This window comes from Heptranchias perlo, chromosome 21, assembly GCF_035084215.1.
Source record: "Heptranchias perlo isolate sHepPer1 chromosome 21, sHepPer1.hap1, whole genome shotgun sequence".
NCBI classification, from domain to species: domain Eukaryota; kingdom Metazoa; phylum Chordata; class Chondrichthyes; order Hexanchiformes; family Hexanchidae; genus Heptranchias; species Heptranchias perlo.
In genome coordinates, this window is record NC_090345.1 from 34,508,797 (window position 1) to 34,527,880 (window position 19,084).

Sequence of the window (19,084 nt, forward strand, 5' to 3'; positions counted from 1 at the left end):
ATTGCTCTGGAAGCTACAAACAAAGGCTTAATTATGCAGCTCACCATTTATTAACAAATTCCCAAGACCCAATCTTTGAATTTTACTGAAAATAAAAGCTCCATCAGTAAATGGATAATCAAAATGATACAGCATGCATTTGCATTCATCCGGGGGAGGGGGGGGGGGCAGGGGAAGGGGGGTGAGAAGGGGCAGAAGACAGCTGAATAATTCCCAGGTTTGGTGGTTCGTGGAACGACAAAAAAAGAACAGATGGCGAGCAGAAACAAGCTGGAGATCCATTTACCGGTTTGTCCTTGATAGTGGGGCTCGAAACACACAGGTACAGCTTTCCATCTTCCTCAATACATGCATCTATCAGAGCTTGCACAGAGCTTTCCTCTTGAAATAGCAGGAAGGCATAACCTATGAGAGGGTAAGAAATTACAAAAGAAAAAAAATAAGTGTTGTGTAAGACACAAGTCAAAATTGCAATAACTTGCAATTATATAATGTCCTTATCATAAAACATCTTAAGGTGCTTCACATGGGAGAAACAGACTGAGTGGTGGAGAATTTAGGAGATGGTCAATGGTACAGACCAACAGATAGGCTTTGAAATGATTCTTAAAGGCAGGAAGGAGAATAGCAGGGCAGAGAGGTTTAAGGGGGAGTACCAGAGGATGGAGCCAAAGCGGCTGAAGCTCTGCCACCAAGTGATGAATACCAGGAGGTGGGAATGCACAAGAGCCTGGTGGTGTAGGACTGCAGGGCGTGGAATATGATGTAGAGTTGGAGAAAGTGGCAAAGGTCGGATGGGGCGAGGCTGTAGACCTATAAGTGAGGACAAGGATTTTTAATCCAGTGTGTTGGGATGCTGGGAGCCTGTGGAGGTTAGCAAGGATAAGGGTGATGGGTGAACTAGACAAGTGTTGATCAGGATACTGGCAATGGAGTTTTGGACCATTGCAGTTTGTACAGAGAGGCAATCCAGTGGCCATTAAAGAGGAAGTCAAGAAGTCTAATCATTTCAACAACTAAACACAGGGCTAATACCTGCTGCTCTCATTTTTAATTTTAATTTTTTTATTTTTAAGAGTCTAAAGTCTGCAATTTATAGGATTTGAACTGATGAAAAATTCTGCAAAAATTCTGCTCGAAATTGCTTAAGATCTTGAAAAAAAATGCAAATCGGTTAATTGAAAATCAGTTTTCAAATCACGCAAGTATAGATGAGAGAGGCCATCTGGCCCATCGTTCCATAAATAGGCATAGCAGTACTACTAGTCAAGTTTTGAAACGCCTTAAACTAACTTTCAACTGCTGAACTATCACAGGAAAGATTTGATTGCAGAGTTCTATCACAGTCCTACAGTAAGCATCAACAGTTAAAGTTAAAGTTAAATCACACCTCAGCCTGCCCTGCAAAGTAAAACAAGACACCTGACCTCCAAGTGCTTTCACTATTTTATGACTTTCTCGGTTTTGTGCTCAAGGTGACGGAGGTTAGCACTGGAGAATGGAACATTTCCCAACTCAGGCCCCAGTGTCAGCATCATGCACTCCTGGATCAGGTATAGCTCCCTTAAGGCACCTCAGCCTTAACCTCAGAAGTACACCTGGTTCACATCTGGCCTGGCAGCACAGATCCTACCTGCCACTGGGTATTTGCACAGGGCTTTGGTGCTGGGGTGGGGGGGGATGGTGGTGGTGAAGAATGTGGGGGAGGGGTGTGGAGAACTTGCGCTGCTGATATAAAACACTGCAACAGCATAAAAGGGGCAGGCAACAACTTTGGCCAGTTCTGGAGAGCCTAAGTTTGCAGAAGCAGGAAGCAGCTTATACTAATGGAAGGCGAAGCACCCTCAAAGCAACAACCTAGACAGCAGATTCAGAAGAGGAGGGAAAGCCTCTGTGGAGTGAACTTTGAAGTCCATTACGGGCACCATGTGGAGGGAAGTGGCAGTGGCAATTAGTGCCACTTCTGACTCCCAGGATGGGAGTACAATGTTGAAATAAGTTCAAGACCTGACAAGGGCATACAAGGTAAGAGAACTCTCCTCTGCCTTTTCTAAATGCTGAGTGCTATCATGTGTGCCAGTCTCTTGCTCCTTACCCTCAGTGTACAAGGGCGTGCACCGGAAGATTGGACTGCGTGCCACTGTTCGCTGGTGCACTTTCCTATTAGCCAGCTTCATTTGGACATTCCCACACAGACTCATACATCAACTCTTTCAAGCCACACCTCCCACGTCCTTGCTCCCTTTCAGAACCCATCATTTCTTTTCTGTTTCTCAGCCTATTGACAGCGTGTGTTACCCAATTGTTTATTCTAATCACGGGTCTTTTACAATGACTGCATTGTTCTTGCATGAGAAGATGGCACACAGCAGTGACGGGAGTCAGGCTGGGCGGTGGGGGGTGAGAACAACCTTAGACCTCTGACATCATGAGGAAGATGCAATGGATCTCATGGAGAGGCAAGGAGCTGGAAAGCAAAAGCACGTGGCTCTGTGCCAGGTGTAGGTTCATCACAGCAACACATTACTTTACCTACTCAGCTGTAGCAGCTCAGCCAATCTTTCTGGAAGCAAACTGTCTTAATTCACTCTTCTGCAAGTGGCAACCTCTCTGCTTGTTCCAGAACTGTTTTAACTTCTTCCCCCACATGCTTTAGATGAAGCACAGCAAGAAGCAGAGGAAGCAGTAACAGAAGAGAACGTGCCCAGCCCTCAAGCTTCAGGCGATCGCCTCACACCCTCCACCATTTGCTCGAGAGATAGTGGGGCTAAGGAGCAAACACTGGGTGAAACACCGAACGAGGGAGCTGGAGGAGTGGGGAGTGGAAGAGGAGCCTGATGGCACTAAGCGGAGGCTCAGGAGATGTCAGCTGTTTACTGAAGGGCCAGTGGACCCTAAACTCAAGAATCCTACAATGAAAATGAGGATGCTTGCTGAGCATCTGGGATAACCAGGTCCCACCCCACCCACATAGATAATGATGGTTTTCCACTTCCAGCCTCCTGGAATTTCAGATCGGTAATGTTCATAAACATGTAGTATGCACAGCCACCAAGTTGCATTTATATAGTACATTTAACATAAAAAACATCCCAAGATACTTCACAGAGGGATGGGAGAACCAGAACTGATTCAAAGGAGGACAGATATGGAGAGGTGACCAAAACTTGGTCAAAGAGCTGAGCTTTAAGGAGTGTCTTAAAGAAGTTGATGGAGGTGGAGAGATGGAAAGAATTCTACAATGTGGGACCTAGGTGGTTGAAAGTATGGCCGCCACTGGAGACAACCTAATAGAAAATGATTACTCGCAAGATAAAGGATGGGGCGGAGGGGCGAGCGGTTATATCCAGCTCCAATTTGGCAAAAAATTGGGAGGAAGACAACACAAACATAAGAGATAGGAGCAAGGAAAGGCCATCAGCCTATCATCCCTCTGGTACCTTAGTTTCCTGGCCTAGCATATAGCTACATCTCCAATACCTCTAATATCTTTCTCCTCCATCTCGTGTAGCAAATTATTTCAAATAGTTAATCACTCAAGAGTAAAGACATTTTAGTATCCATTTTAAAATTTACTTCAAACTAATTTAAAATTTAGCTCTTCGTGCGCAAAAATTCTGGTTTAGCTAATCATTACCATTTAATATTTTATATATCTTGATGAGGTCACTCTTGCCTACTTCTCACTAGACTGCAGAGCTTGAGCTTCTCAAAGCTTAATAACTCATTCCTTTTACAAATACTCCCTTGGAATTATCCTTACTGTTTTCTTCACGCACATGTTCTTTGTAGTAGAGACCTTCAGATGTGATCTGACCCATGCATTATAAAGCTTTAGCATCACTTCTACAGATGTGCATTGTACTGCTTTGGCCACACGTCAACATTCTATTACCTTTTTTAATTGCTTCGCCACATTGTCTAGACATTCAAAGTGACAAGTTTACCATTACTCTGGCATCCCCTTCTAGATCTCCCAGAGCTAATTCTATTCTAATCAATTAATATTTCTCGGTACTAAATTTAATTTACCATTCATCTGCCCAATTACAGAACTGATCTAAATCCTTCTGCAAACTATAGAAATTTATAGCACAGGAAGCCATTTGGCCCATCATGTCTGTGTCGGCTGTTTGCTGGAACTAATCCCACTGCTCTGCATATTCCCCATAACACTATATCTTCTTCTGATTCAAATTTCTATTTACTCTTGCCTTAAAAGATGCAATGGTCTCTGTCTCAACTACTTCTTGTGGCAAAGCATTGAATGCTCTAACAAATCTCTACGTTATTTCTTCTAACCTCCGTCAATGCATGACAACTTTAAATGGTCTCGTCACTGACTTCCCAGAGGAAATGGTCTGACCCTATTCACCTTATCAAAATTCTTCATAATTTAAAAAACCTGTATTAAGTCTCCTCTTAATCTCTGTAAATAGCCCCAGCAGCTCAAGTCTCCCCTCATAACTATAGTTTCTCATTCTTAGTATCATCCTCTCTATGGCTTTCATGTCTTTTCTATAATGGGACATGCAAAACTGAACACTAACTGTGCATTTTGTTCTAAATGACCCTATTTGTATAACCCAAAATACCATAGGCCCTTTTTATGGCTTTATAATTACCTGCACTCTCACTTTCAAGGAAATATGTAATAATGTCCCGAGGTATCCCTCTTCTTGCACATGCTTCAGAATCTTTTCATTGAGCTTATACTCACATTCCCTTATGTCTCCCCGCCCAACCCTTAAATGCATTACCTCACACTGCTCCATATCATATTGGATCTGCCACATTTCTGCCCATTCTGCTCACCAGTCTATGCCCTCCTGAATTCTTTTACATTCAATCATTAAATACAACCAATGTTTCTAGTGCCCTTAATAATTTAGTGCAGTCCACAAATTTGATCAACTCACAATTGGTTCAGTATCCAGGTCATTTAAGAGATTAGAAATGAGATTCCAAGCACTGACCCCTGTGGAACTCCAGTCAACACTTTGCCCCAGTGTGACATTATATCTTTATACATGCACATATGCAAGCTGTCTCATATTGCATTGCTCATGGGTAATCTGGGGGCAGAAGCATTGTAATGGTTTAGTTGTTAGTCTGACCTGTCCTTAAGGCCACTACTCAGGTACTCCCTGTGGTGAAGTGGTCTAAATAGATTATGAGGTCAATTAAGGCCTAATAATCATTGTTAGAAGCAGTTCAACTCTTCAGGTTATCTCAGCAATTTTCTAGGCCATCTGAAGGTCAGTGACAAAAACAGGAAATTCTCTTTTTGTGTCATTATTTTCAATCAAATTATATAAAACCAACAAATCATAGCTTAACAAAGTACAGCATCTAGAGTGCAACAGACACTTTCAAAATTTATAATGAATGGAGATACACACACAAAAAAGTGTTAGAATCAGTTTAATTGCATCTCCTCCCAAAAGAAGAGAGAAAATCACCAGTCATGGAGAAGTCTATACACGGTGGCATAGAACATTGATTGTACATGTGGCACTTCCCCACAGGCACGACGATACACACTTCAGGTGACTCTTTTGCAATTCCCAGCTTGTGGTAATGAAGTGACATTTGCAGAGACCCATGAGTATGTGCCCACCCTCCCTTTTGGCTAGATATGGCTTACTGCACAAGATCCAAGTGAAAGGAGAGAAAAGACAGCACACAGTTAAAAATTGTAAAGGATGTGGGATATAAAAAAGCATGTGGATTTAGTAAGAATTCCTTATTCAACATTTAACTTCTGTTCTTCAAGTTTCATTCACGATAAATCAAATTTGCTGATCAAATGTACTATCCATCTGTACAATATTCCTGACTATGATTGTCATGCAAATCAGGATTAATGAGGTCAGGAAACATTTCTGACAAGGAAGTACTAAGTTCAAGCTACTAGTGGACAATTCTGCATCAGCAAAATTTTAATAAACTCAGAAAAGTTGTTTCAAATGGCAGTTTAATGAGAACTAGATTGCAGGCCCACTGAACAACATGCCAAAAAGTCATAAATATTCATTCATAAAAATTGAATTTTCTCTGAAATATTCTAGAACTATAAATCAAAGAACTTCCCCCCTCCCCACCATGACTCAATTATTTAAAATGACTTACTTCAAAAACACTATTTTGTAGGCATTAAAATTCCTACTTCTTAAACAGCCAATATTGAACCCAGTCCACAGCATTTAGTTTGAAACACAACTTATATTATCTGATCAATAATGTATTTGTCACTGGTAGTTACCCTTACACTCATCTTATATCCCACTTGAAACTATGGTAGGTACTTGTCACATCTTACTTTCTGTATTTCAATCATTGTTATGTACAGAATGTTCATGGTATTAATTTCTCAAATATATTACAACATTGAAACCTGAAAAAGTTAATTGACTTACACTGATCTTAAGTTCCTAAAAATACATTATTTTAAAATTGTCATGGTGTAAGCAATACCATTTGTGATTTACAGATAAACAATATGCTTTTTAATTGGCTTCTAAAATTATACTCCTTTGTAGGTTACTGTGTGCTATGTACCATTCAGTCACAAGAGGACATGTAACTGGCCAATCGGGTTTTTGCTAATGGAGATTCTGGGGGTCACCACTGACCAGAAACTCAACCGCACCAGCCACATAAATGCCATGGCAACTAGTGCACATCAAAGGCTGGGTATTCTTTGGTGAATGGTTCACCTCCTGACTCACCACCACCTAAGGCACAAGTCAAGAATGTAATGGAATACTCTCCAATTGCCTGGATGGGTGCAGCTGCAACAACACTCAAGAAGCTTGACACCATCTAGGACAAAACGATCCACTTGATCGGCACCTCATCCACCAGCCTAAATATCCACTTCCTCCATCACGATCAATGGATACACTGCATCAAGGCTTCTTCTGCAGCACTTCCCAAATACGCAACCTCCACCACCTACAAGGTGGAGGGCAGCAGGTGTATAGGAACACCATCACCTCAAGTCACACCATCTCAAATTGCACATATAGAGCCATTCCTTCATGGTCACTGTCAAAATCCTGGCACTCCTTACCTAACAGCATTGTGGGAGTGCCTTCACCACATGCACTGTAGCAGTTCATGAAGAAGGCTCGCCATCACTGTCTCAAGGGCAACTAGGGATGGGCAATAAATGCTGGCCTCGTCAGCGACTCCCATATCCCAAGATTGAATTTTTAAAAAAGATCTAACTGGCAATTAGGATTTGTCCTCTCTCCTTCTGAGGCATTGCCTTGCCTTCACATACCTCAGATGCCTGAGCGAGATGGAGAACGCACCTTATAGGGAGATCACAAGGATAAATTGGTGTCCTTTCATTAACTGGCACTTCACACTGGTTCACCAATGCACCATGATACAGAATCACCTTGTTCTATATATAAGGTTTTGAATAAATCTAGCCCCAAAGTAATTTCTTTTCTTCTAATTGTGAAACATCTGATACAAGTTATCCAGATTTATTGTATTTATTCAAATAATCAATCATTTTTAAACTTGATGCACGGTGCCTAATTATTTAATACAAATTAATTTGACTAAAATTACGTGGTCAACAAAGATTGAAGCTAAAAGGAGAAAATCAGCATAAGTAGGATTGACAATTAACCCTTTACCTAGCTGGAGAAGTTTCCAACAGATGAAAGGTAATTTTATTGGAAATTTATCTCAGATGTGGGCGAATGATGCAAAGGAAACAAAGTGAGACTCCCTTCCTGGTCTTGTTCATGAGTTGGCTGAAGAACTGGTTCTAGGTCAATGCAAGTAGAGAACACTGCCATCCACCAGCACATCCCAAGTCAAACTGACAGATGCTGTCACCACACAATTCATCCATAATTTGCCCGCAAAGCCAGTGATCAAAGGTCTGGTGAATTTTGTTTAATATAAAATCTTAATAGGCAGCTTGATGAATAAACATTCAAGAAAATGTGCACCAATCATATGTATGTGACTTCTGTAAGTTGACAAAAGAAACAGATCTCCATCAGATCACATTTAGTGGGCATATAGCTAGAACTTTGCAATTCTCAAATACTACTGGCCTTTCTTCCTCTTAAAAAGAGTGAATCAACTAAAGAGAGTGCTACCGATGACACCCATCTGTTCCCTACAGTTTCCAAAAACTGGTGCTCAATTACATCATACTCAATAACAGCACTTCAGCATAATCTTACACCATTATAAAAGTTAGGAAACATAGCATCCCTGCACTTACTGACTAGCAGGGCGATGCCACATCAGGACTAAAGCAAAAATCTATCATCCAGCTAAGCTCACATTTCAACAGAAAACAAACTAGCAGATTGTCACAGCAGGCAACAGGGGTTCACCAATTTCCTCTGGGGGAGACACACAAACTGTGCATCATGAAAACTTTCCTTGCACAGACAGTAGTGCTGCAAAATGTTTGTGCTTCACTGCCTAATGACTGAACAAGAATTTGAAGAGCATTCAAGACATATGTATACAGGTACATCAAATACAAAAGCCAATTGTTTCTCTCTCCCGCCTGATTGCCAGTTAATGTCGAAATTTTTTGAAAGTGCATATTCTAAAAGGGTCTTCAGGTAGCTGGCCAAGTTTATAAATGAGTAGCTGAACCACACAGAGCAGGATGGTCAAAAGGCAAAAAACTAGAGATGCTGGAACTCAAAAAATAGAAAATGCTGGTAACACTCAGGAGGTCAGGCAGCATCCGTAAAGAGAACAGACAATTTGACATTTCAGGTATGGACCCTTCAGCCAATCTGCAACGACTTGCCCATTTCTCTCCACAGATGCTGCTTGGCCTGATGAGTTTCTCCAGCATTTTCTGTTTTTGTTTCAGACCAGGATGGTCTTCGGTTTAATCTCTAATCTGTGCTGAGATAACTGATTTCAGCCAGTGTAGCAGTAGGATTGCTACAACCAGTTTCAGCACCACTGTGTTAGCGAGGGGAAATACAAGCACTTGATTGCGATCCTGCAACTCTTGCTGAAAATATACACAAAGGGGCGTTGATTTAGGCCAAGGAGGATACCTATACAATCATAACCTAGCAGGAAAGGAGGGAGAGAAGAAAATTGGTGAGTTAAAATACCTACCCTACTGCAAATTTTTTTTTAAGTGGCAGAAGAAAAAAAATGGGAACAGCGCAAAGAACCATTGTTTCTCCAAATTGGAGGAGGGAAAGGTACAGAAATTCAAATTAGGCCATTCTTGTGTGCCTCATACCATCTAGATCCAGGGATGGATTGGTAAAACCTTGGGAACGTGTCAACTATAAACTCTTTCCCAGTGAAAGCAGTACACGGGGAAGAACCTGTAAATGGGAATGGGGATTTCCTGTTGCACTGTATTTTGGCATTCCAAACAGCAACGTCACTTACAAATCCTTTGATGCAAAACATTTTTACAAAATATTTTAGGTACAATTTTGTCATTCACCTATCAAAGTATAATATGAATACAATGAAATAACGTTTCAGCATGGATGTGTTTCAGGTTCATCCTGATTCTTCATAGAATTCATGTTCCATATAAAAAAAAAGTTGTGCCCGTTTAATAGTATGCAGACTCTGTCTCCAGCACCTGACTGACAGCAAGGAAAATTCCATCCAATAATAATTGTTAAAAGCCATCCACAGAGGCTGCAATAAATATTTTTGTAGAAAGCATCAGATGCTGTGACATATTTGTTTTGACTGCTTGATTAGATAATTTGGTTTAAAATTTCTGCTATTACATTTTTGCATCAATGCACAGAAAATGTGGCAATGGTCCTTACAGAATTTTAAAATGTGTCAAGAAACCACATGATACAGCAGTTTTTGTCAGTAATCCAGATTGGCTCAGCAGGATCCCAGAAAGCAGCCCGGCCTGCATTTTAATTAGTTACTCTAGCATTTGGCACGGTTTGCTGTTCCATCCTCAAAGAAACAAACTCTTGAACCTTGTCTCAGCTTTAATATAAACTGAAATCACACAATATATTTGATCTAAATTATATTTCATTTCCACAGCCATGGTCATTTGAGTACAAGACTTGAACTGTAACCAGTCTCCCATTGTGGTAGTCATGAACAACTAACCAGTACCAAGCACAGAGATCAACTTTCTACTTCAGTTGGCTCTGTTCTATTCTCTTTGTCTTCCATAATCAACAATAAAAAGAATTCAAACAGGACAACCTAAAAAACAAGCAAAAGCTGATCAACAGCTTTGAATAAACTGACATAGCTCCAAAAAGCTGACAACTTAAAAACAAAGGAACATAGGAATGTAAAAGCCCAGAAAAGACCACGGTGGTTATTCTATCTGGTCCTAGTGGCTAGGAAATATCATACAATAATTTCTCTCACTCCTCCATCAAATTTTTCTCTGGGTCCTTATCCAACTCTCAACTTGCTGATACAATCAGCCCCTGCTGCCTCCTTTGGCAGTCCATTCCATAGAGTCATCATCCTCTGCATTAAGTAGTTAAATTTAAACAGTCTTTTCACCTTCCCGCTTCTGATTCTGAGGCTATGTCCTCTTGAGGAATCTGTGACTATGTAAACATACGGATGTTTGCTTGAATACTTTTATAAGATCATCCCTGAGCCTTCTCTTTTCCAGTGTAACTGTTCCCAAGTTCAGCAGCTTCCCCTCATAACTCAGGTGCCTAATCCGACTGCCAACATGTGAAAACCAGGGGTTTGTAACAAAGTTATAGGCGTTCACATCATTCCTTCATTTGTATTAGAGGACAAGAACATAACAGCCTGAAGGGAACATCCAAATGTTGATGGCACAAAATTGGTGGTGCAATTCTAAGGGTTCCAAAGGCATGCTCCCCTGCAAAAATTTTGAATTTTTACATGGAAATTCTGGTTAATTTTAAGCAGTTTTATATTTCATAATTGATATATTTTTAATCTTGCAAAAGAAAATGACATTGGGATTTTCAACAGATCACTTACCAAAAAATTACCTCGGATCACTCCACCACATCCAATCCAACCTGAACAGTCTAGTTCACAAAACTACTCTAAACTCTCCTACCCTAGTCCCTGTGGATACTACATCCCATGCAAACTCCCTACTCTTTCACAGCTACACTCTTCTCCTTTAACCTTCTCAGTTCATACTGGCAGTCTTCGCCCTTAATTCAACCGGACACAATCCCCCTGATTTTCTTATCCCTCCTGATTCCCTTCTCAGTTAATGATGGCACTCTTCTTCCTCTCCTACCCTAAAGCACTGTTCCTAGCTTCTGCCCACTTTCTTCTCCCTTTCATTACCATCCAATTTCCTCTCCCTTCCCTTCATCGTCGTGCACTTGCCCATCATTACCATCCACAACCCTCAACCAGCATCCATTTTCCCCTTTCATTTTCATCCATTCCCTTCTGTCCATTTGGTCCGGCTTCTACCAGGGTCTGGCTGTTATTGCACTGGACTGGGTCCCTCTCTACTCTCAGTGCCACTCCCAGCACTACAGGGAGTGCAGCCTCTATATACTTCAGGTGGGAACACAAGTGCCCACAGTCAGTATACAGAGGCCACAGTCCCTGCTATTGTGCTGGGAGTGAAGCAGAGAGGAAGAGGGACTCAATCTAGTGTAATAGCAGCCTGACTTGGATGAGCGGGACGCAGGGAGGGGGGCCTAGTCTGCACTGACTTTCGTCAGGAAATGCTAACACACTGACCAGGCCCTTAAATCAATCAGTGACAGTTTCATTTATAAGAACTTCACAGTTTGACCCAGCAGATCTATCATGGTCAGCCATGGATTTCCAATAAGGAGATGCAGAATTTGACCATCTCTGAAACAGACACGATAAATGATGATTATTATTTTACCATTACAACTGATTTCCAGTAACCTGTGCAATTCTGTTTGAGCTGTCAGCTGATAGCCTTGCCCAGCATATACAGAATCTCTGAACTATGTCCAAAAAATCTTTTATAAAAAGCTGATTGCTGTACTCCACAGCATTAAATAAACATATTCTAACAGCAGCCTCTACTACAAGCATGTTTTCTGCAGACCTCAACACCTTAGAACAAATAATGTATCCCTCTGTGCCAGCCAACAGAGCAATGAAGTCGCCAAATGTGTGTTCCATAAACTCTAATTGTTGAGTGAACAAATTTAGTATAGATGCAAAACAATGTTAAAATATTGGGTGTTTGCTCCAGCCTGAAATGGACGAGCACATTCCAATCTGCAAAGCTCCCTGGCCACCGAGAATCAATATAAATGCATGGGGTGGGGGAATCCAGATTAGTAATCACTATTATTGAACCTTTGCGCAATTCCACAAAGCAGCTTTGTTTGCAAGATTTGAATGCCTCTGGTGACAATACTATGCTTAGCACCAATGCCCACCAAACAGACATCCCCTCTCCCCAGACTCTCCCCCTGCCAATCTCCAGCTCTTGGGACTCCATCCAATTGGTCTCGTCAGACCCAACGCCTGCCTCCCCACCGCGCTTCACACACCAATTCCTTTTACTGATTTCCAGTACTGATTAGGGAAGCTGCTGTTAGTTCATTAAAGCACTTAGTGCGTTTTACTATGCTTGTTGACATGGAGTAAAAATACACTAATCATTTTAATCAATTAACATTCTGTTTTCAGCTCACTGATGGGAATCCAGCTTTTAAAGATTATTAACCATGATTGAGAAGAGGAGGAATGGGTAATGAAGGCCTGCAGCCTCCTTTCTATTACACTCCTCCCTCTCAAAGCTATGACCCTCTCTCCAAAAACCTCTGTGTCCAATCCTCCCAGACCCTCGCACCTACACCCGCTCGATAACTAGCCCTATCCTACAATCTTGCGTGCATCAGCCTCTCCATGTTATTCTCAAATATCAACACTCCTTCCCTGGCAGTACCATCTGCCTAGCACTTCACCACTTGCATGCTGCTAATGCACCACTTAGTGTTCCCAGACCCACAGGCCCCTTTTCCAACACTCCCTCACTATGCTAATCTTACATCCTGCCATACCACAGGACTCTCCCACTTCCCATTCTTTTTACACCTCCTACCTACATACAACCTTGAACATCTTCCTTAACATCCTGTTATGGCATCTTTGGATTATAAAGAGAGATACAAAATTCAAGCATATCTTAAATGCCATAAAACTTAATGCCATCCAAATTTGTGAACAATGCCATAGGAGATCTACTAAAATCTCTCAGCAGTACATTTATACTACATTTCCTTCCTGTCACACTTCAACATCTTGTATCACACTTCAAAGAAATGTATGAACAAACTAACTTTCCAACATGAAATATTGGAGCCAGAATGTCTGCAGCCTCTTAATTGATATACTTATGCACTCACCCAGTGTTAACAGCAGCAACCCCTTAATTGACATATGATCCCAGTGTTTACTTAACAGCCTTAAAAGGAGCACACAACTACACTTTACCAACTGTAAAGTCTCCTACATGTTACATGCTATAAATGCCTACATTTCACATGCTATAAATGCTCCTGCCTTATAGCACTGCACATCATCTAACTTATTGTGAGCAGCGCCATGGATGATTTGATTATATTTCTTAAAATGGAAATAATTTCCATAGAAGAGTTCTGTTATCCCAAGTAGTTTACAGCATCTTAAAAAAGGCCTCTGTTTTACAGCCGGACAGTTTTGCAGGTTGCTGGAACAGGCAGGAATGGCTGGCAGAACCAAACTGCAGCGGTTCTCTCTGATAGACAGATGGACACTTCCTTGCATAGAAGTTTACAGCACATAAGGTGGTCATTTGGCCAATCATACCTGTACTAGCTCTTTGTTGGAGCAATCCAACACTAAGCCCACTGCTCTGCTCTCCCCAAAGTCCATGTAAGAATAGGCCATGAATGGCCTGCAGTATATGCATTAATTAAATGGAAAGGCTTAAATTTCCTTCAGATGAGCTTATAATAGCCAGAAATACAGAAGTAATATTTAATTCCTACTTAAAAAAAAGTTGGATGGGTCCCATTTTAAAATGGGAGCAAAAAGCAGCAAGTAGCTACGTATATATTACCAATTGATAAAGCCAGTCAGTAACTTCAGAAGGTCAGTGAAAATATCAACCCTAAACAGACCCTGCTGCTAACCCAGCATTATCCTTACAGTGAGCAAGGCAAGGCAAAATGTTATACACTTGCAGATTTAGGGAGCTAATTAAGAATCACGTGGTCTTCTTTCATTAGCAACTTATGACCATCTTATTAATACTTCAATTCCCTGGTGTGCGACATCTTTCAAGGGATCTATTCATCTCACGTTTTATTAAAATTTCCCAACCGTTTGGTAAAAGACTTGATTCCAAGGCTGGTAATATGGGTTTCTACATTGCAAATTGTAAGCATGTGACTGAACAGAAGCTTCAAAGTTTGAAAGCCCTTTAGGCATCTGTGTATCAGATGTGGTTGGAAGCATGCAAGCAATTCTGCACTCTACAGCCATATTGAAATCCTATGAATAGTTTGTACTGAACCACAAATAACCCGAGGCAGTGACATAACACCACATCAGCACTGCAGTCATGTTAACGCAGAATCAATGACATGAATTTTGTGCACGCTCAACACAAACTTAATTTCAATAGCAGACTCACTTGGTGCTGTTCATGAAATTTGTAATCTGGTAGTAGTTCATGGAGTACTAGTCCACAATATACTTCCTCAATGACATCAAATGGGTACACTCCAGGAGTTTTAAAAAAATATTGATCAGATTTGGGGGAGGAGGAGTCCTTAAGTTACTTATGTCAGTAACTTAAACTTTAAAAAAAGCACATAATACCAGCACTGGAAATACTGCTCAGATAAATATTGAAGATGATCATTTCATATTGCACCATTACCACAATCATTAATTTTTTTAATACTATTCTTGATCAGTGAGCTTTCTGAATGAATGCATGCAAGTGTGATAACAAAACACACAAAGTAAAGAGTTGAATCCTCTAAAGGGCTCTACTAGCAACTGAACCCAGTTATAAATAATCCAGATAATTTACGACTGTCTATTCTTACCTCCTATTTTAAATTAGCAGCACTAGCAACTGGTAACTGTGGTGGAAATTGCTTTCCACATCACATTCATCACCAGAATAGAATACCGCAGTGTAATTCAATCTTAAATGGCTAAATGGAAAGCCTCATCCAAAACTTTCTAAAGTCTAATTATTTTGTGCACGAGTTGAAATCATCTACTATAAATGCCTACCCAGTAATGTATTATTTTGTCCTGTTGACAATGATTTTCATCCAATTCAACATCATAGAACTAAGACATGAAAATAAAGCAAATGGCACATTCCAGCCCCAGTCACATGATGAATCCTATTTAAAAATGTTTTCCAACAAGCTCCCAAGCACCTGTCACCAATTTAGAAATGGGAACTTCATTACAAAAGCAAAGAAAATGTCACCCACATCTTGCACCTGTGCTTCCTGCCTTCTCCCCCCGCCCAGGCTGCTGCCTTATGTTGGGATGTGTGGCGGTGAGTGCCACCATCTGATAGCTCATCAACTGGCTATTTTTCATGAGCAAAAGATGGCCATCAGCCGGCTACTCGACAATGGGGGAAGGGGGGACGGACGCACGCACGCACACACCCCGAGAGACAGAGACACACACACACCCCGAGAGACAGAGACACACACACACCCCGAGAGACAGAGACACACACACACCCCGAGAGACAGAGACACACACACACCCCGAGAGACAGAGACACACACACACCCCGAGAGACAGAGACACACACACACCCCGAGAGACAGAGACACACACACACCCCGAGAGACAGAGACACACACACACCCCGAGAGACAGAGACACACACACACACACCCCGAGAGACAGAGACACACACACACACACCCCGAGAGACAGAGACACACACACACACACCCCGAGAGACAGAGACACACACACACACACCCCGAGAGACAGAGACACACACACACACACCCCGAGAGACAGAGACACACACACACACACACACCCCGAGAGACACACACACACACACACACACCCCGAGAGACAGACACACACACACACACACACACACACACACCCCCCGAGAGACAGAGACACACACACACACACCCCGAGAGACAGAGACACACACACACACACACCCCGAGAGACAGAGACACACACACACACACACCCCGAGAGACAGAGACACACACACCCCGAGAGACAGAGACACACACACCCCGAGAGACAGAGACACACACCCCGAGAGACAGAGACACACACCCCGAGAGAGAGAGAGACACACACACGCACACACCCCGAGAGACAGAGACGCACACACCCCGAGAGACAGAGACACACACCCCGAGAGACAGAGACACACACCCCGAGAGACAGAGACACACACCCCGAGAGACAGAGACACACACCCCGAGAGACAGAGACACACACCCCGAGAGACAGAGACACACACCCCGAGAGACAGAGACACACACCCCGAGAGACAGAGACACACACCCCGAGAGACAGAGACACACACCCCCCCCCCCCCCCCGAGAGACACACACACACACCCCGAGAGACACACACACACACCCACCCACCGAGAGACACACACACACCCCGAGAGACACACACACACACACACCCCCCCCCCCCCCCGAGAGACACACACACACACCCCCCCCCCCCCCCCGAGAGACACACACACACACCCCGAGAGACACACACACACACACACACCCCGAGAGACACACACACACACACACCCCGAGAGACACACACACACACACACCCCGAGAGACACACACACACACACACACACACACCCCGAGAGACACACACACACACACACACCCCGAGAGACACAGACACACACACACACACCCCCCCCCCCCCCCCCCCGAGAGACACACACACACACCCCGAGAGACACACACACACACACACACCCCGAGAGACACACACACACACACACCCCGAGAGACACACACACACACACACCCCGAGAGACACACACACACACACACACACACACCCCGAGAGACACACACACACACACACACACCCACCGAGAGACACACACACACCCACCGAGAGACACACACACACCCACCGAGAGACACACACACACCCACCGAGAGACACACACACACCCACCGAGAGACACACACACACCCACCGAGAGACACACACACACCCACCGAGAGACACACACACACCCACCGAGAGACACACACACACCCACCGAGAGACACACACACACCCACCGAGAGACACACACACACACCCCCCCCCCCCCCCCCCCGAGAGACACACACACACACCCCGAGAGACACACACACACACACACCCCGAGAGACACACACACACACACACCCCGAGAGACACACACACACACACACCCCGAGAGACACACACACACACACACCCCGAGAGACACACACACACCCCGAGAGACACACACACACACCCACCGAGAGACACACACACACCCACCGAGAGACACACACACACCCACCGAGAGACACACACACACCCACCGAGAGACACACACACACCCACCGAGAGACACACACACACCCACCGAGAGACACACACACACCCACCGAGAGACACACACACACCCACCGAGAGACACACACACACCCCCCGAGAGACACACACACACACACACCCCCCGAGAGACACACACACACCCCCCGAGAGACACACACACACCCCCCGAGAGACACACACACACACACCCCCCCCCCGAGAGACACACACACACACACCCCCCCCCCCGAGAGACACACACACACACACCCCCCCCCCCGAGAGACACACACACACACACCCCCCCCCCCGAGAGACACACACACACACACCCCCCCCCCCGAGAGACACACACACACACACACACCCCCCGAGAGACACACACACACCCCCCGAGAGACACACACACACCCCCCGAGAGACACACACACACCCCCCGAGAGACACACACACACCCCCCGAGAGACACACACACACCCCCCGAGAGACACACACACACCCCCCGAGAGACACACACACACCCCCCGAGAGACACACACACACCCCCCGAGAGACACACACACACCCCCCGAGAGACACACACACACCCCCCGAGAGACACACACACACCCCCCGAGAGACACACACACACCCCCCGAGAGACACACACACACCCCCCGAGAGACACACACACACCCCCCGAGAGACACACACACACCCCCCGAGAGACACACACACACCCCCCGAGAGACACACACACACACACACCCCCCGAGAGACACACACACACACACACCCCCCGAGAGACACACACACACACACCCCGAGAGACACACACACACACACCCCGAGAGACACACACACACACACCCCGAGAGACACACACACACACACCCCGAGAGACACACACACACACACCCCGAGAGACACACACACACACACCCCGAGAGACACACACACACACACCCCGAGAGACACACACACACACACCCCGAGAGACACACACACACACACCCCGAGAGACACACACACACACCCCCCGAGAGACACACACACACACACCCCCCGAGAGACACACACACACACACCCCCCGAGAGACACACACACACACACCCCCCGAGAGACACACACACACCCCCCCCCCGAGAGACACACACACACCCCCCGAGAGACACACACACACACACACACCCCGAGAGACACACACACACACACCCCGAGAGACAGAGACACACACACCCACCCACCCCCCCCCCCCGAGAGACAGAGACACACACACCCACCCACCCCCCCCCCCCCACCGAGAGACAGACACACCCACCCACCCCCGAGAGAGAGAGACACACACACACACACACACACCCACCCACCCCCCCCCCCGCCGAGAGACAGAGACACACACACACACACCACCCCCCCCACCACCGAGAGACAGAGAGACACACACACACACACACACCCCCCCCCCCCCCCGAGAGAGAGAGAGAGAGAGAGAGACACACCCCCCCCCCCGAGAGAGAGAGACACACACCACCCCCCCCCCCCCCGAGAGAG

General features: G+C 44.6%; 1 protein-coding gene across 5 annotated transcripts in view; it reads right to left on the reverse strand.

Moving 5' to 3' along the window:
• The window catches only part of cpeb3 (cytoplasmic polyadenylation element binding protein 3), a 105,518-nt gene that overhangs the window by 23,238 nt on the left and 63,196 nt on the right, over positions 1-19,084 (reverse strand). For all 5 annotated transcript variants that reach the window (XM_068002441.1, XM_068002444.1, XM_068002442.1 and 2 more), the window contains one exon: positions 287-405. In XM_068002441.1, coding sequence (XP_067858542.1) covers positions 287-405 — 119 coding nt within the window. The remainder of the gene's footprint in view (positions 1-286; positions 406-19,084) is intronic.